Genomic DNA, 20,688 nt, shown 5'->3' on the forward strand with positions numbered 1-20,688 from the left:
CTTTTTGTTTTAAACATCTAAAGGCTGTTTATGGTCAATTTCACTTGGTTCCAATCAAACCAGAGATGAAACTTACATGAGTGGACAAGGACAAATTTCGTATTATTGACTCACTAAATTACCTACTTTCATAATTTCTACCATTGTCATGTGTATGAATTATTTACAGAATCTGAAGTTGGTGCTGCAGTGCTAGCTATCAAAGCAGAAGAAACCAAACAGCAGATCAACAGACTTAACAACGAGGTATGGAGATTTGGGGAGGGCGGGGGTATTAATCCGTATTGATTGACAGTAACACAAGTACAAATTGGCAAAATGTAGGTCGTCTGGGAAAGTTTTTGAGCTTTCAGAACTAGTAAGGGTTCCTGAATGCTCTTTCCTGTAAATATAGAATAATGTTGCTTTTTAATGCCTTCCAAGATTTCTTGAGCATACAAACTTGTTTTATCTTCCACGTACTGGGGTTAGGAGAACTATCTAAAAGCTACATTGGTACAACATATATTCTATGTGGCATCTCCTTAGAATTTTTTCACACTTCTTTGCGCTTTACACCTGTGCTTTCACTTCAGTCTGTCACTGTGTCTCTGTCATGCATTTCACTTTCAGCATCATTTTTTTTCAAATCTGTTTTGCATCTTTGGGCATCTGCATGGCTTTTTTTCACAATTCAGAACAAAATCTAAACTCAATAATGTTCAAATTCACATCACTTTAGAGTTTATACAATCTGAGTGAATTCAGAATTTAGCAGGAAAAGCTTGTCTATCCTGCTCATGATACTGGTCCTTGGGAATGTAAGATTTTTTAAAAATATAATTTTGCTTTTTTTAGATCATAATTTTATTTAAACCCACCACACTTTAAAACAATTTCTGTTATCTGCCCACCTATGATTCAGATACTTCAGTAATGTTGCTGTAAGCCAGTGGTGCTCAACATCTGGCCCATGGACCACATCTGGGCTATGGAGCCATTGTCATCCAACACATGGGACTCCCCACGGTTTCTAAATTTGGTGGCAGGGGAGCAGTGGCAACATTAATTGCTACTCCCCTACTTCCAGACATGTGGGGAAGCCAGCTGACCAGATAATGTGGCCCTACACTACAGATTGCACCACCATGTGTTCAGGCTGGTGTGTGGGGTCCCTTCATGGTCAGATCCATGCATGTAGGGTTGGGGTAGTATATGGCTAGATTCAGCATGCAGGGTTAGACTGGCACTTTGGATTTCACTTGCAAACCAGCCCCACACAGGATCAGATCCATGGACTGACCCTGGCCCATTTGTCTGGTACATGGGGTCAAAAATTTGGGCACCACTGCTGTAAGCTATCACTCGGTTATAGCACAAAAGAAAGAACTTTAGAAAAACTATTCCCAGAACAAATATTATACTGTGTGTTTACAGCATGTTTTAAAATTCACACCATTACATTTTACGTTGAATGAAGTACTTCAGGCTGAATGATGGAACGCCAGTAGCAGTTCCATAGTTAAAGTTTAAAGACTAGACTCTCCGCTTCATGATGAAATTGTTGGTTTTAATCTTCAGACTTAAAACAGTAATTCTTCATGGAGCATTTGAATTTTTCCAAATGATATTAGTATTTTGGTTCATTTAAGAACCTTTTGAAAGCCAACAAAAAGACTCACCTTTCTTTTCCTGCTACTGAAAGAAATATTGTCACCATAAATGTCAGGCTTTTTTTTTTTTTGCATAAAATACACACAGTATCTTGCTGATTGGCCACTTTCCAAGTTTTGGGCCTAAGCCTCACATCCAAGTCAGAGAAAAAGGATAAAAGTGGCTCTGCAGCACTCCATTTCCATTCCCTTCCCCTTCCTCGCCCCCTCAAATCTGGAGCTAGCAAGGTTCAAATATACTGAAAGTTTAAATATGACCAACTGTAGCAGAGATAGGATTGAGAAGAACTTAAAGCAGTTTACTTCCAGACTTGCTTCAGAAGCTCTTAAGGTTGCTTTTAGAAACACAGACTGGAGTAGCCTATGGCTTCAGACATGCTTGGCATGGCCCCAATGATCAAAGCTTTTTAGAAAACTGGGTGCAGAGATCTCAGACTTATCCCCATGAGTTGCCAATATATACCCACAATAGACAAGCAAGAAGAAATGTTGCTTGCTCTAATATACTAGTGATGCTTCTGAAACTTCAGGGGGATGTAGGGAAACTGTTTTGATTCACTTCTTTCAACCTTGGGGAGAACAGATATTTTTCAAAAAGGAGGGTATAAATAAGTACTGAGAGATAATGCTAGGCTTTGCTCAGCATAAGCACTAAGAACAATGCACAAAAACTCCCAGAATGCTTCAAGGAGGTTGACATTCTGGTAATCACCTTCTGACCCTTAGATGAAAATGCTGACCTTCTGACCCTTGGACAATGATAAAAATTGCAAGCAAGCAGCTTACATTGTTAAAATAGGAAACCGCATGGCTAAACCGCAATGACGAAAAACAACCGCATATTATGTAAGCCTTGACCTTTTAACCCTGCTAAAAACAGCAAAACATAAGAATTAACATAAAAAACACAAAGGTTATTGAGAATTAACATAAGAAACATAAAGGTCATTAAGAATTAACATAAGCAGCGTAAAAATTATAATAGCTGATATTATAATACAGATAATTTAACTAAATAACCAATAGAAGTAAGAATTAGAAATACATATGTATATGTGTTATCATATATAAGTAATAGTAAAGTTATATTAGATGCCTCACTGTCAGAGTGGGGACAGTTTTGTATCTTTTGTCTAAAAAAAAAGATAAGGGACTCCTTTTAAATGAGCTGTTGACCAGTTCTGAGACTACTGAATCAGGCAGCCGCACCTAGCCTCCGGGTTAGAAAGCAAGGGCTTGATTTGGGAACCTCATGAACCAACAGACCCCCTTTCATTTATGACTTTGTGAAACAATAGAAGTTTTTTTAAATTGAACATCCAGGTCTGAGCCTGTGCTTAATTCAGTCCTTATATAATTCGGCATCAAACTCACACAAATACTGCATGATTATCAGCAACATGCAGGTGAAAATTTGGTACACAGGCAGGAGCTTTGGAGCAGACATCCCACAGCATAGCCAAACAGTTTATCTGCAGTCATTTTATGCTTGTTATTGCTTTTGCAGTGAAGTAACATAAATCTCTCAATGCCATGGTACATTTAAACAAAAGAAGAAAAAATGTAGAACTTTTTTCTTAACACAAATTTAGCTTTATCTATACAAAGAAAAGGCTCCACTCTGTTGCTTCTCTGTTTGTAATGGCTAGACCCTAAAAAGTCTTAGGTCCCAGATTGGAATCCATAACCCAGAGATAAGCACCTAAATTTTGTATAATGTGCAGGAAGTGACTTAGATGCTTTAGTCACCCAGAAAAACCTTCATGCTGAGCTGAGCAAAGAACTACCTAGAGCTTGACCAGTGGTTTTCAATCTTTTTTGACTGAAGGCATCCCACATTGGTACCTATTTCCAAGGTACCCCTTAGAAAATGCCAGTTCTTAGTTTTCACTTGTTTTTTGGATATAGAAAAATAATAGAGTATTTTTTTTCTGTTGCAAAGAACACAGAAAGACCACAACAGGAGAAAATTATTTTGATACTATAAATTCATACTTGAAGTCTTGAATTATATTTGAACACCTTATAGCTGTGACACCTTGGATGAGCATCACTGAGGCAGACAGTAGGAAATGCATTGGAGAGGGTAGTTCTGTGTTCAACCTCACTTCTCTCAGTGCTTAGATATATGCCTGCAGCCCTGGGTCAAACATTTGACTGGGACGTTTTAGTTAGGGATGATCCTGTCTTGGGCTACAGGTTGGACTAAATTATCTCCCTAGATCCCTTCCAGCCCTGCTTTTCTATGATTCTACGCTTGGAGAACTGGGCAGTCGACAACAAAATGATATTCAGCAGATGTAAGATGCTACATCTAGGGATGAAAAATTAAAACCACAAATGGGGTTAATTGGGGAGGCCAATGGTTCTCAACCTTGTTCAACTCAAGGCACCCATCACTGGAGTTGAGGCACACCTCCATAACTTTTGTGAGCTAAGTGGCACCCGATTTCAAAACCTAATGTATATATTACACTGCTTACCTGCTTGCATAAGGACTAGGCAGTGGGGTTGGGAGATTGTCTAGGCAGGAAAACACCAGAACCTGCACTTATCTGCTTATCTCCTTGTACCTCGAGGCACTTTCCAAAGGACGTGGAGGCATCCCAGGATGCTCTGGCACTGGTTGAGAATCACTGGCCTAGGTAGTAGTATTTCTAAGAAGGAAGTTTTGATTAATTACAGACTAACCATAAGTCAGAATTTGATGCCATTGTCAGAAAGCAGTTTGGGGATATATTAACAGGAGTACTATATGTAAGACACAGGAAGTGACAGTACCACACTACTGGAAAATACCTCAGCTGGAGTATTGTGTGCAGTTCTGGGCTTCACATTTTAAGAAAGGTGTAGAAAAAAATGGAGAGCATCCAGAGGCAAGTGACAATGTTGATGAAAAGCTTAGGATGGAAGCCACGGGAAAAAAGGCTGCGAGAACTAGGCATATCTGATTTAAAGACAAGGGGCACATCCAGACAAGTGCACATGTGCGGCTTGCGGCGCTGCAGACCCATCTGTGGTGCCACACGTCACACACATTCAGGTGTTCAACGCACTGCTAATTCACAGCACAGTGGGATTTTTTGACACTGGGAGATACCAGTGTCAAGAAAACCCACAGAAGAAAAAAGCAAGGCGGCACACATGACAGCAGTGTGTGCCGCCCAAAACCAGAGCTTTGCCAGCTGGAGCCACGCTCTGGCTGCCAGCTGGGTTTCACGCACCTAGACTGCCACCACAGAAACCTCAGGAGGCCCCCAGATCTCAGGTAAGGCTTCTGGGGCCAACCCAGGTGCTGGCCCTAGCCTCCCCTACCCCACCCAGGCAACTTGCTGCACGCCAGACCGCACATGCACAGGTGTTCGCCAGGACAAGTAGCATCAGCACAACTATGTACTAAAGTTTCCCTACATCTGCCTGAACTATTTGCCGCTACTATTTGCGTATGTTCGTCTGGATGTGACCCAGGAGACCAAGAGAGGAATTATAGCAATTTTCAAATATTAGAGGGGCTGCCATAAAGGAGAGAGGAGACTATTGTTCCCCCTTGCCACAGAGGCCAGGACATGAGGCAGAGGGGAGCAGCAAACAGCTTTAGATTAAATCTTAAAGTGGGGAACAAAACCCTCCCTACTGTGAGAAAAGTAGGAGAACGGAAAAAGCTAGCTCAGAAAGCTGTGGAATCTCTTTCATTGGAGGTTTACAAGAAGAGGCTGGATAGGTATTGTTCTGGATACAACGGGAATAGTGTATCCTACATGCCTGAAGGGGGTTTGAACTTTGGCATTTGAGGTCCCTTCCAACCCTGCAATTTTGTGATTCTAATTTATATACTTTGGCAATCCCATTGAAATGAATTAATCTGTCCATCAGCTTAAATTTTTGTGGATGTTCATGAACCGCTTAGTCTGTACCCTTGTTCATAAAGGAATGATCTAAAACAGTGTACAATGTTTTTGAGCCTGTAGGTAATGTTCTGAGACTTAGGTAACTAACTGGCACTATACTTAGACCCCCAAAAGTCCCTTACAACCTAGGTATTTAAAATAATCTCTTGTACGGTGAACATTCTTGTAGAGTAGGTATATATATGGTGCTAAGCAGCACTGAGCTGATATGTGCTGGTGAGGGTGTGAGAAAGAGACAGCTTTCTCACCAATCCTAGAAGGGGTTGTGTATCCTGAGAGGAAGGAGAAGCTTAAATCCCTGAGAGGGGCAAAATTTCAAATAGAGTACAACTAAAGAAGAATAAGAACAAAGTGACCTTTTCCAACATTAAATTTGGAGCACCAAGAGAACATCCATTAGTATTCATCCAGGTAGAAAGGATTCCAAAGGCACTGAGAAACTGCAAGGATGATTGGTCCAAGCAGGGTTTTTTGGCATCGAGAGAAGGAAGCAGTTCATTAAATTATCATAAAAACAAAAACAAACTTCAGTTTATTATTTCAAACTGAAAAAAACTTAGATATACAACCCTAAGTATAGAACCCTGGTATAGCCCCAAGAAGGATGGGGAGAGATGCCCAACAAGATTAATCAAAAGAGGAGCCACACAGTTTACTACTGCAAGTGCACAATTACTTGACTCATGACCAAGTGGAGGATATAGGATGCCAGCAGTTTGTTGCCTTTGGAGTTCAAGGACAGATTCTTGAAACTGAGGTTCCTGAAACAAAAAAAGCAGAAAGAGGGAGCATACATAAAGATATTGCATATATAAACAGAGGCATGGGGAAGAGAAGGAAAAGAAGAGCATATTCCCCTCAGATGGGGAGGAATCTTCCATACAAACATTTATAAAAATGAGGGAAAGGCATGAATTGACAGGGAATTAAAATTATCAATTATAGAAAAACTGGGCTAGAGGGGCCTCAGGAGGTCATCTGGTCCATTCTCCTGATCTGATCCTATTTATAGCCACTTTTCATATGGGAAGACTTATACCAATCTTCTCTTCTCAAGAAAACAAACCCAATTTTTCCAATCTTTTTTCCTAAGTCCTATTTTCCAAACTTTTACCATTCTTTTTGTTCTCCTTTGGACTCTTTCTACTGTCGCCAAAGTCTTTCTTAAAGGACGGTACTCTAAAAACCAACACATTACTCCAGCTGAGGTCTTACCAGTACCAAGTAGAGCAGAATAATTGCCTCCTGTGCCGTACATATGGCACTTATATTAATAGGTTCCAGAATGACAAGTGTCTTTTTTGCTACTGCTTCATATTGATGACTCATCCACCATATTATAACCACCACATACACACGTTTCTGCATTCCTGCTACCTAGCCAGTTATTTCCCATTTTTGTATTTGTGTGTTTGATTTCTCCTTCCCAAGAGCAGTAGTTTACACTTTGCTTTACTGAAATAAAAAAACTAATGATTTTTGGACAGTTCTTCCAGGTTACTAAGGATTTACCTAAAACATTCATTTTAGGAATTGCTTGTATATCTCCAAAAGTAAGAGAACCCCCCTTTTTTCCCACTACAGATTCTTAAAAATTCTTCAGAAGCCCCCTGATAATGGCACATTTAGAAAAGCCAAGGATGAAGACTACTACCACAGTAGTCCACAGTACAATTTGAAGGAGCAGCACAAACCACATGAACGCTTACACAGAATATTGATGAACTGAGGGGGAAAAGAGGCAGTGAGAATGTGTTAAATGTTACCATCATCAGTAACAAGCCCAGTTAGATACTCACAAATTGCACCAAGGAAAACGAACCATTCTGCAATATTTTTTGTCTTATGCAATAAAATGATCCCTAATTCAATAGCAGAATGACTTAAACTTACCTGGTTCTTGTCCAGATGTGTTTTCATCAGAATGGAAGATCTTATAAGCGTAAGCAGTAGTTAAATGTACAGATGTTTAGCTGGGCTGTATGTGCAGTAACTAAATGTATGGATGCTTTAGAGCCTCCACCTGAGGCACTAGAAGACACAGCTAGGCAGAAAGATGCTTTGGAATTCACAAGTGAACACATAACCATTTAAGAAGAATTATATGGATGAATTGCTCATTGCATAAAATATACATGAAGTCCAACTAAAAGGCAACTAGAGTGCATAAAAACCTCTTTGATCTGGCTCTAAGTGTTTATAAATTGTTTAATAATTTGCTTTGGTTCCTATCCAAGTACTGAAGTTAAGCTGACTGACTGGTCTCTAATTCCCCAGGTCCTCTCCTCCTTCCTCTCCATTTTAAAGACATGTACCATGTTTACTCTTCTTCAGTCCTTTGGGATCTCCCCCCTCCTCCATGCATTCTCAGAGATAATTACTAATGATTCGCAGAGTGCTTCTACTTGTTTCTTAAATACCGTGGAGCAAATTTCCTCAGGTCTGAATACATCCAACTTGTCTTAACATACTTTAATCACTTTTGTCCCTTTTCTGGCCTATCTACTTGTTAATATTGATTGTGTTAACCGTCTGGTCCTAATTTACCCAGCAAGTCTGCTTGCCCTGAGGTTGCTAAGAGGCCAGACTAGTAAATTGGTGGGAAATCAGTCAGGTGTCTGTCAAACAGGTTTCAAAAGCCTCCTTGTTTGTAGGGGGACTTAATTTAAATTGAATTTCCACACCTGATATACTCTTCTTATCTACTTAATAAATACTACTTCATATGAAATTGAAACACATCCACAGAGCCCTTAAATGTCAACAAATCAGCACATTCCAGCACACAACAGTGTTTCTGATGCTCTTTCCTACTGAATTACCTACCATCAGACCATAAATTATGGTTACTATCAGCCATGGCTGTAGTCATGCGGGCAACCAGACCTGAAAAGTTTTATATCTTGTTATTGATGTTCTGAGCTCTTTCATCTCATGCTTTCACCATCCTGATTTCAAACCCTCAGGGCTTCTGATCCAGTAATCAGAAAGTTTCAAGCTGTAGTTAACGTGTACCTCAAAAGATAGCTCACTCCAAGTCTCTCCCAATTCCTAACTGACTCCAAGTGAATTGCTATTATTTGAACTTTACCAATATCAAGAGCAGAAAAAATCAAAGGAATAGACAGCTAAAGATAAAGAAGACAACTGTTGCATCTTTTCCTGCACAATGCCATCCAACTCTTCTGCTTAATCAAACTGCCTTTTACAAACTTAGGTTGACCTCATCACTCTCTTCGTTGTTCAGAAAGGAGGGATAGGAAACATATCAGAGAATAATATAAATTGCACAAATAAATAAAGCAATAAAGGAAAATTTTAATCATACCAGACTATGTGATGGAGGAGCCAAAATTAGGAAGGTTAGCAAAAGTCAAGGGCAAGGTAAGAGTCTAACTCAGTCTTGCTGGAAATGCCGATAGAGATCATACTTTTCTCCCTTGTTCTCAAGCAGGAAATCTATAAAGATATGGAAATGTTAATGGCCCTTAACATTTAAAAGATTCAATAAGCTTCATTTGATGTTTATCTAGATCTGTTCATGATAGTAAAAACTTCACTTGCTGTTGAAGTGCAAGGTGAAAGAAGCTGTTAATTCAATACTAAGTACATCAACACTGCACAACAGTTTAGGATTATTGGTAAAGAAAAGCATGATAGTCAATGAAACTGCAGGAGCAGTTTGGAGAAACAGATCAGAAATTACCAAAACCCAAAATGGACGGGGCACCAGAAAGCTTCAAGCAATCTTAGAAAAAACACAAGGGGAAGACCTCATTTTCTACATCATCTGAAAGATATTACCATCCAGTGTAACAGTACCTCCTAACACCATAATGCACAAAAAAACCCTGCAGCTTGCTAACTCATACTACTTTTGTTAAACCCTCAGATTCTTCTTAAAAGTTCTCTTTACCAAAAATCATTGCACAGCAGGAATTCCATACTCTAATATCATATACTGATATTACAGCTCTTGTTTGGATTAGTATAAAATGGTCTAGAATAGTTTTATAGAGGTGTCCAATTCCAGACACTGAGCAGTCCCAACTCTATTTGGATAGTGAAATACATTTAACTCCCTTATATTATTTGAGTACAGGAATGGTCCAGAAAATAGCCAGGGTTTATCAGTGAATACATTAGAAAACACCAGTTAAATAAAGGTGTATCTACACTGGTTTTACCAAATGGAGAACATGCCCAATATACTTTATTGCAAAAGTCCTACCAAAAGCTCGAGATATGAAAATGCCTGTGCTACAGAGAGCTGTTTAGAAAAACTTCAGCAAGTACTTGATGAAATCAGTCAATGTTACTATATTGGAAACAAGCTACTTACCAATTTTTTATTTTTATTTTTTTAAAGTAGCTCATTTATCAAAGAAGAGATGTAGGCACTGAAGCACTTGATAAATACCAAGTCCAGAAGAGCACAGTTTTCTCCATAATATTTCAGTGAACGAAAAGAAGAAACATGACAGAGTAATAAATGCTGTTATAAAAGTGGAAGAAGAAAAACTAAAACTAAGGAGAAATAAAAATCTAATCTTTCCTTATAGCCTTCATAGCTCAGCTAGGATTCATGCACATAAAGTGAAATTAATTTCCCTACTGATAACCCTGAACAAAATCCAAGTACTGGGCTGTGAGGTGGGAACTCGCTAGCAAAATGCCTCACTGGGCGCTTCCTACATGACACTTCCTGTCTATTACCCTAAAAACACTGTGCAGTAGCATGTCATAGCAAAAGCTGCGGTAATAGCCTACCGTGCAGTGTTATTAGGCTAATGCAAAGTAAGCATCACTAAATACCCAGGTACCAGTGCTACTGCTCAGTAACTTCAGGTACTGTGCATTTAGTTAGTACTTTATTAACTAAATGCGCAGTATCTAAGGCACATTAATGAACATTTAGATGCACCCAGTGAGAAGGAAACAGGTCTGTTGCTGACCCACTAACACTGCTTCTGCTACTTCGAGGCTAGAGTATAGGTCACTCCCTCTCCGTGCTCCTAAAACGAGTTTCCAAACACTGAACTCAAGTAGCCGCAAGTTTGATGGCCACTTTTCCTGCTCCCCACTTCACAGTATTGCTACCTACGCTGACATATTTGGAGCTGGGGCAGAGCCCACCTCCTTGTAGCACAAGTAGAGCAGAAGACCTTTCATGAACTGCTTTGTTCCTGAATCATAAAAACAAGCCTTTGGAGTCTGCTATTATTCATAAGTGCTCTGCTCCACAGGTGATTTTATTTCTCTAACTGAATTCTTGTCATGTTCCTGGCAGGCTTGCATGGCTCACGTTGTCTTTCCAACCAGGTATCTGTTAAACCTTGAGTCTCTCAAGCAACAAACTAGCTACCTCCTATCCTAACTGAGGCACCAGACCTTGCAATGGACCCAAATGCCTGCTGTGACTCCACAGTACAGACCAGATCATCACTGGACTAAATAACAAGGAGTACAACATTCAAAGTTTATTCACCTGCAACTCTATCAATGTTATCAAATATGTTATCACCTGCTTACAGTGATTCTCTGATGTCTACATCAGACAGGCAGGGCAATCTCTGTCTGTAAGAATGAACGAATGCTGATCTGAGAGCTGCAGAAAAAGCTGCCTGTGGCTGAAAACTTTAACCTACCTGAGAACAGCAAACCTGAAGTCGGGGAGGTTAAAGTTTTCAGCCACAGGCAGCTTTTTCTTTCTGCAGCTCTCAGATCAGCATTCGTTCATTGTTCACTGTTCTCAGGCAGCAACATTTTAAAAACCAGCATTAACAGGCAATTGTGGAACAAGAAATCATTCACAGACTGGACTATGTTAAGTATGCTTTAAACAGGGACTATGGATTCCTATCCCATTACCTGGATTAGCTTTTGTGATTCCCTTTTTTTCCCCCCTATGGGTTCCTAGCTTGTTTGCCTTTCCAAGCACTGCTGCCCCTCCTCCTCGCCCCACCTTTTGTATTTAAATCACTCACTCTACTTTATACATTGCTCTGTGCTTGTCTTTTCACAGTATTTCATGAAGTGAGCTCTAGTTCACAAAAGTTGAGCTTTATATACCTTATTTACTAGGGGTGTGTGAAATGGGCTGTATTCGGATCAGATTTGGACTCGGCCTGAATCGGGGACAGTGATTCGATTCAGTGATTCAGATCACTGTCCCTGATTCAATTCAGCGGAATCCAAATCTGAAGATTTGACGCTGATTCAAAGAATCAGCAATTTGGCCATAGATACATTTGGCTTTAAATGTTTTTTCTACATACTTTGAGGTACCAGGCATGGCTCATGAACAGTGCGATGCTGGGGCGATGGAGAGTCCCACAGAGGTGCGGGGGTGGGGGTCCGTGTGCTTGGCGGCAAACCCAGAAGTGGACCAGAAGTGCTTCTGGTCTATTTCTGTGTCTGCTGCCTAGCGTGCTGGGGACCCCTCCGCACTCCATCCGCTCCAGCAGCTCAGCATTCATGAGCCGCCTGGTACCTTGAGGTATGTAGAAAAAAATGTAAGATGTGTCTGTGTCAGAATCCTCTAATCTTTCTGAATCTCTCCAAATTGATTTGGAGGGTTCTGAGTCGATTTGGAGAGATTAAAGGGTCTCCCAATTCAATTCGGATTTGGAGATTCGGCCACCAAATCGGGCCAAATCTCTGCCAAATCGAATCAGCGATGGAAGCTATTATTTAGTATGTCTATAAAGTGCATAGCAACCCTGCATTCTAGAAGAAGCCATTTGCAGTAAAAAAACACGTTTCATTAGTCCTACAGAACTCAAGGACTATGCAACATGTTCATAAGCTCCATCAACTTGTATCTTACTAATTGCACATATACATACGTGCAGACCATTTTAATAACAAATCTCCCAGCTAACAGTCTAGATTTTTCCCACTGTTTGGCTACTCCTTTTTTCTTCCCATCAGGCAAGAGCATAGAAGAAAGCATTTCTTCTTAAAAGGGAGAGCAATATTAAAATAATAGTGAATTGCCCATCAAGAATGATGGATGAATGGCGGTTTTCTTGATGGCAACTTTCTTGATGGTGCTGTACATCTAATTGTCTTCTCACAGAGGCATTTTCTTGGGACTCATTTGCACAACTTTCTTTATTATGCCATGTATTTAACTGTCTTTTCACAGTGGCCTCCTCTTGCAATTCATTTGCACAGCATTCTTGATGGCATTGTGCATCTAATTGTCTTCTTATGGTAGCTTCACAGTAGCCAGGAGCCTGGCTCCTGCGTTTCCTCAACTGTTTTCTCCCTCTGCCCTCCCTGCCATGCTGGGCTCCTGGCCCTTCAAGAGCATTATGGACAAACAGACACACAGATAGATGGGCTAAGCCCTTTATGTATATAGATGAAACAATATTAGGGAGTTGAATTCAAAATTCAAAGGACCAAATGGACCTGTAAGAAGCTTCCTCCTTTTCTCCTAACCAAACATTTCCTATCCTCATAATACTTGTAAAGTACAGTGGATGACCATAGTGTAGTCAAATCCAGCCTGAGTGCTCTTTTCAGTGGATTTCCTGTAATAGTCTGTCCCAAAGAAGAGGACAACTTTATTTTTATTATAAAAAATTAAGTTGCACCAGTCATGCAGTCTTTTAAGTTTGGGGCAAAGCAAGTACCTCTTAATTATTCTCTTATTTTGACAGGTGAGTTTATTCTTCTGAAGCAAATAATGTATAACCATGTCTCATTTTTGACAGATTACTTCCACTAGTATTGCTTTAACACACTGCATGCATTTATTTTCACAGGCATAACTACAGTAATCTAAGCTAAAATAAATTGAATACCAACTACTGGAGGCAAAACAAGACTCATTTTCCCCTTTTGATTTTTCATTAGCTTATTAAAAATAGTTAACTGGCCGTAACTTCATAAAACCTTTCCCTTTGCATTTCACAAAAGAAAATAATATATAACATGAGTTGTTCCATTTGATGTTTTTATTAAGTGTTTGGTTTCCTTAGTCTGTGTCTCCAGCCCCACCTAAATTAGCTTAATTTTCCAAACAAACTGTATTAGTCTGTGGGTCTGGTCACACTCACAATGAGAGATTATATATTCTATTAAGGAGAGAATTCTTTGTATAAGGTTTTTTTTGGAGAGGGGGATGTAGGGGGAGGGAGGGAAGGGGGTTGTGCTATTATCAATAGCTTCAGAACCTGGAAAGAAAAGGAAATGTTAAGTAGAAAAGAGAGTTCATTCATAGAGGTACTCAAAAATAATCTCTCCCATGAATATAGCCCTGTCCTGGAAAGACCCACATTGTATTTTGCACGCCTGACACAAAACCCAGGCTGCCGGTATGCAAACTTTTCAATTAAACTTGCTTTCTAACAAAGCTCACCTGTATCAGCTAGTTCACAAAGCTTCCTAAAGTCAAATGTGAGCACAGTTTGAAGTATTAGGCCTGTCAGCAGAGATGACATGAAATTGAACTATTCCAACATTAGGGCTCATATTTCCAGTAGTGAATGCGTTTTTCGGTGGCTCCATTTTTTTTATTATTATTATTTTTTTGGTTCCCCAGTTTTTAAAGAGCAGATGTTTACCACTTTCTGGAAATTTGGCACCTTTACAGGATCTGAAAATGAGGATAAAAAAAATCCAAACCATCCAAACTTATTAGGCATTTTGGACAAGTTAGACTAGGGGCTTTTTCCAGGTTAAGACTATGAAAGCCATACCATTTCTCCTATAGGTCTAAAGATTAAATTGAAGTTTAAAGTTTAAGCATTAAGTTTTCATAAAAACCAATTGTTGCATCCTTCAGCAGCAATTAGCTACCTTTGCACAGTGGCAGGGCACAGTCATTGCTGGTTGAAAATTTTACTTATTTAAAGGACAATTCATGCCTTGCCTACCTTTTAAATGCTTTTATTTTTATAGATCAGAGAAACGTGATTATTTGTTGGCACAAAAGTCCCCTCAGGTCTGATCCTGTTCTCTCTATACAAAGAAGTCCCCTGTTAAATAAGTTGAAAGAGTTTTATATGTGAGGTTTCCAGAATCCACCTTTACTAGTTCTATCTATATATCTATCTAACTATCGATATAGATATATATGTAAAATCAAGTGTATATTGATGTGTATATATATTTGTATTTTGTTGTTAGGGATGGAGATATGCTGCAGCTGTAATCTATGCATGTGTTTAATGGGATAAGATAAAGGGACAAACTGTCTCCGATACACTACTTCTCTAGTTAAACCAAATTTATTTTTCAGTGAAGATACCACATGATTGCCATAAAGGCCTTTTTGTATCCTAAGAAAGGAGTTCCTTTAGAAAAATGCATTTGAGAAGCATTTGTAAATCATGCATTTACATTCATTATGTGCATCATCGCATAATTATTGCTGTTTTCATTTTTGGCTACAGGTGACTACACTAACTCAAGAGGTTTCCCAGTTAAGTAAGGACGTGAAGAATGTGATGCATCTTTTAGAGAATTTACTGACATCACAGAAGCCTCCCGGGTTCTGTGCGGTGCATGGCCCATCTAGGAGCCCTACAGTAGAAAGCTTACAGACTAGAACAACTTGGACTTCACATCAACCCTGCATGCACATGCAAGCTGGGAATGTTACTTGCACCAAAGCACAACTTCGCCATGGTAACACCACCCCTGACATTTGGAACGTGGATTCATCACCTGTTGGAAGCAGTCCCCAAAGGACTGAATCCAAAATTCTAAATTCTACAGACGGTGAATTTTACTATACTTCAGGCCTTGAATATTCACCTTCAAATTATCAGGTAGTTGAGAAAAATCATTTGCAGTTTTTAAGATGCACCTCCCTGCATTCAGATACTACCTTGACTCCTCTTCAGTCTATTTCAGCAACTCTTTCTTCTTCAGTATGTTCTTCATCAGAGACATCATTACACAGATGCAGGAAAAGTAGCTTTAGTCAACGGCCAGTCAGTTCGCTAAGCCTTGAGAACCTGCCAGGGTCTTGGGACCTTCACAGAACAACAGGGGTTGTTTCTGCACAAACCTCAGAAGCTTTCCCGCTACATGCTGTGAGAAGCACAATGAATATTAAAGATAGCCAAGCCATAGATGTATAATGATATACCAACAAGTGGTACTCAAAGCATGTTCTCCAGCTGCCAGTTTTGAATTTATAAAGTACTGCATGACTGCTTTGTTTTGCCTTTTCTCTGGTGATCATTGGGACTAATAAACATGACAATTTTGGATTTATAGGAAGTAAATGGATATGAAAAGATATAACCAGTGCACACAAAAGGAAACAATTTCAAGATTCTAGAAGCATGTTGAAAAGCATTTTGTATACAGATGTCACTTACTGGTCTGTTTGGCAGACTTTTGTGATAGTCCAAAGACCCTGAGGGTCACAGAGCAGCTGGAAGTCTAGGACAAAAGAACTGTCATAAGAGATTTTTGTTGCTTGAAGCAGAAGTTTTCTTCTAGAGTGCCTGATTGTTGTTCCCAAACAATATCCATGGCACTGTTTGCTTCAGGTGATCGTGAGTCCTGCTGGTCTGTTTGTCAGTTCTGCGAAGGCAGAGAGACAATTATCGCTGCATGTCTTTTCCTAGACAAACAACCAAATAGAGCTGGTAGAGAGTGGTTAGTTGTTGCACGTCATTTGTCATGTAAATGAAACCTCTTTATCTATCAAGAAAAAAAAGCTATTTTTATATACTTGGTATGAAATATGTATTTAAAACTATTTAAAATATTTATAAAGAGAATAAGGGTTTGTTTTCATTTTGGTAAAAGCTTGCAGTTTTAATGAGAAATGCACTACCATCATGTATTAGATCAAATTATTTATTGTTAATGATGTAGTTTACAGCTGGATTTCCTTTTATCTGCATGCAGTTTGCAATGAATGTATCCATGCTGTGGAATTCACATAAAAATAGGTGATATTTTATTTAAAAAAATAAAAAACCTGGAATGACATATCTCATGATAAGTCATATACTAATATTCTAACCTGTAAGCTGTGCTACACTAATGACATTCAGTATCCTTGTTTTGTATCATAGCATTGTATTACTGCTTCTATTGTTAAGGCTGAGTCAACATTTCAACAGAAATCCCTGTTCTTTGGGAGGTTAATTATCTTTAGTCAACCAAATACAGAGAGCTGAAAATTGGCAGGTAGATTTGCAACCTTAGAGCAATATATTTTTAAATACAAATTTTAAAATATTAGGTTGTTTTAACCGGTGCAAAAAATAAACAAACATACTATGTATTTATCTATTGGTTTGCATTTGTATACCTAAAAATAGCTTTGCTCTTTAAAGAAAAATCATGAGACTTAATAAGTTGTCCATAAAAAGGTTTAATTGTTTTTGGTATTTTGAAATCTTTTTTTCTAGTGCTCAGTATATTAGAACTTTAAATAGTAACTACCATGTATGTGCAGCAGCTGCTTTCCATGGGGATTTTATATGCATTTTCAAGATGTGGGGTTTGCATCATGAGAACATATTCAAAACAATTGTTCTAAGTAAATAATATACCAACTGTAAATCATGAAACTATTTTAAATAAGGAAAAATTACAATGAAGTTATATTTAAATAATACTTCTAATCCAGCAATCCCTATATAGCTGCTACTCAACTGACTTCAAATCTATAACAAATTTATCTTCAGTGGGAATTTTGTCTGAGAATCTAAGGACTGCTGCACTGTTAGGTTTGGGTACACTAGGGAACACAAAACAAAAAGCCTGTTAACTTCTGCTTAACTCACTTTCATATTTTCATCATCACTGGTATAAATGAATGCTGGCGGTAGCTTTCATTTGAACTGTTTGACTTTTGTCAGTGTGTCACAATTTTAATACGATTGTTTATATACCATTTTTTTCTGTTTACATATTTTATATGAGTTTGAAGCAAATACAAAAAGTACTGGACAAGCTAGAAATGCAAGATATCAAAGAAATGAATAAGGTAACTGATAGAATATAACAAGATATGCCTATAATATTCTGATAGAACCTGAATGCTCCATTCTTTGAAAATGCATAGAGAACAAATTGTTTTGAAAATTTGGTAACTTTTTTTAGAGTTCAATTTTCTATGCATTTCCTTTGTAGAGAAGGGGGAAGGGATAGAGAACAGGAATATTAATAGTCATTCACAGATCAATGCTATATGAATCCTCAAACTGGGGATTCTACTATTTCTGTAGAGAACTTTATGGACCCAGTTCAGACTAGCATTTCTATACACCTGGGAAAGTTGTAGCAACATTAGTGCCACATACAACTTCCCCTAACATGTGTGGAATGTGTACATTACACAACATAAAGATATGTTGCAATCCCAAAACAGACTCAGAGTGGCACAGATGGTTCACTCACCTGTCAGTGGCTTCTCCTTGGTGGGCTTCTGGGAAGGCTTTTCTTGTTACAGCAGCCTTAACATCAGTAGCAATTTGCTTCTGCCTCATCCGTCTCTAGTGAGCTATAGATTTGATGTGAAGCAGAATCATTAGCATACCACTCTGTGGGGAATAGGAAACTCAGAGTCATTAGCATACAATATATGGGAAGTAGGAAAAAGAACAAAGGCAACATTGGACCCCTGCTAGAGAAAATGGGGCAGCTGATGTCTGACGCCCATGAAAAGGCCAATCTCCTAAACAAATACCTTGCATCAGTATTCCACCCACTCACAGTCTGACAGAATGCAAAACTTCCAGGGAGTGGGAGATGTGTGCATAATAGACACTGATTAGGTGAAGGAACACCTCAAAATGCTAGATATCTATAAGTCCTCAAGCCCAGATGGGATGCACCCAAGAATCTTGAAGGAGCTGGCAGACACCATAGCACGCCCTATGGCAAAGATATTTGAGGTGCAACAACACTGGAAAAGAGCCATGTGGTCCCAATCTTCAAAAAAGGAAGGAAGGAAGATCCAGGAAACTACAGGCCAATCAGCTTGATGTCCATCCCTGACAAGATCCTGGAGAAAATCATTAAGGGATCCATCAGCAACAAGCTAATGGAAAGCAAATTTCTGAATGCCAGCCAACATGGCTTTGTCCCAGGAAGATCTGGAAGGTCTTGCCTGACCAACCTCATCACCTTCTATGACCAGGTGATGCATTGCCTTGATAAGGGAGATGAGGTTGATGTTATATACCTAGATTTCAAGAAAGCCTTTGACTTGGTCTTCCATGATGTCCTCATGGTTAAGCTGGGGAACTGCGGCCTTGACCCTCTCACAGTCTGATGGCTGGGGAACTGGTTCCAGGTTCGGACCCAATGAGTACTAGTTGATGGGAGTGAATCAATGTGGCACAAAGTGGAGTCCCTCAGGGCTCAGTTCTCGGGCCAGTACTCTTTAACATCTTCATTAATAATCTGGATTCAGGAGTCAGATCCAGACTGGTAAAGTTCTCAGACAACACCAAACTATGGGGGAAGGCAGCCACGCTAGAAGACAAACTGGGGATACAAACCAACCTGCACGCCCTTGCAAAGTGGGCAGACCGAAACCTGATGGCATTTAATGTAGAGAGGTGCAGGGTGCTTGACAATAGAAGGAACAACAGCATTGTACTTATAGGCTCGGCAGTGCTGCACTCACCAGCACTATGACTGAAAGAGACTTGGGGGTCCTGATGGACCACAAAATGAACATAAGCCACCAATGTGATGCCATGGCTGGCAAAGCTAACTGAACTCTGGCATGAATCCATCAATGCATCTCTAGCAAAACTTGAGGCATCATCCTCCCACTTTACCTGGCCTTGGTGAGGCCACAACTGGAGTACTGCATCCAGTTTTGGGCCTCCCAGCTCAGAAGGGTTGTGGATAGGCTCGAGAAAGTCAGAGGAGAGTCACCCATATGACCAAAGGCCAAGAGAGCACATCTTACAAGGAGAGGCTGAGGGACACGGTACTCTTCAGCCTGGAGAAGAGAAGTCTCAGGGGGGACTTGGTGGCAGTCTATAAGTACATAAGGGGTGTGCATCAGGATCTGGGAGAACAGTTCACCAGAGCTTCCCAAAGAATAACAAGGTCCAATGGCCACAAACTCCTAAACAGCCGATTTAGATTGAACATAAGGAAAAAATTCTTCACAGTTCAAGTGTCCAGGGTCTGAAACAGACTCCCCCAGAGGTGGTGCAAGCACCTACTCTGGACTCATTCAAAAGGCATTTGGAGGTTTATCTTGCTGGGATCATTTGATCCCCACAGACTTCCTGCCTATGGCAGGGGGGTTGGACTTGGTGATCTTGTGAGGTCCCTTCCAGCCTCTAATGTATATGAAATCTATGAAACTATTCAACTACCACTGATATGGCATAGGAACACATAGCATGGCTTACCCACACATCCTAATTCTTCACTTATTTGTCCCTCTTCATTCTGTGGAAGAGGATAATTACCTCTTATCAGTAGTTCACACAGAATTCTAACCATATCACAGTTCAACAACATCCTGTGCTGTATTTGGGAGATCAGTTCATCTGATATCCCATCTCTGAATCAGGGTGTAGAGAGATACTAGCTTTGATCAGCATATGCAAGTCCCATTGACAATACAGTTGAATTACAAACTAAGGACAGCCTTTGTCTCTTCCCTTTTATAAGAATATCTATATTTTGCCATAAGCTTGCTACCAGCTTTTCATCTTCCCTGTTCTCTGCCAATAGACAGAAATTATGTATAGTTGCTTTGTTCTCATTCTTAAATCTCAAACTAGATAGAAATGAAGAGGAGCTTTGCATAGTTGTCACTCCACCAGCGTGCATTTGATTCTTGAATAATAAGAATGCAAGTAATACAAGTACAGTAACTTAGACCAAATAAAAATCAGCAGATCTGTTACATGCAGCTCCCTTGATTCTAAAACAATAAAAATGATACCATTTATCTTAAACAAAGCTGACAAACATTAGTTCAGTCACAACACCAAACAACAGAGGTAACTACTACTGAGACTGCAGAGAAGTATCATCAGCATTGTACTGGCAGTGATACTGCCTCCAGGGAAAGGATAAAGGAATGAAGCATTTGGTGCACATGAAATAGCTGTAGACAAATCCAGTTTGGGGCTAAAGTACAAGAAAAGGGAACTCTCTGAAACAGA

General features: G+C 39.5%; 1 protein-coding gene across 1 annotated transcript in view; it reads left to right on the forward strand.

The window, feature by feature from the left end:
• The window catches only part of KCNH8 (potassium voltage-gated channel subfamily H member 8), a 245,275-nt gene extending 228,400 nt beyond the window's left edge, over positions 1-16,875 (forward strand). Inside the window, exons 15-16 of the mRNA XM_019532738.1 lie at positions 170-246; positions 14,968-16,875. Of these exons, the coding sequence (XP_019388283.1) occupies positions 170-246; positions 14,968-15,660 (770 nt within the window). The 3' untranslated portion in view covers positions 15,661-16,875. The remainder of the gene's footprint in view (positions 1-169; positions 247-14,967) is intronic.
• Positions 16,876-20,688: the final 3,813 nt, after the last annotated feature.

The sequence above is a fragment of the Crocodylus porosus genome, unplaced genomic scaffold, assembly GCF_001723895.1.
Source record: "Crocodylus porosus isolate Cpor-Errol unplaced genomic scaffold, CroPor_comp1, whole genome shotgun sequence".
Classification (NCBI taxonomy): Eukaryota; Metazoa; Chordata; order Crocodylia; family Crocodylidae; genus Crocodylus; species Crocodylus porosus.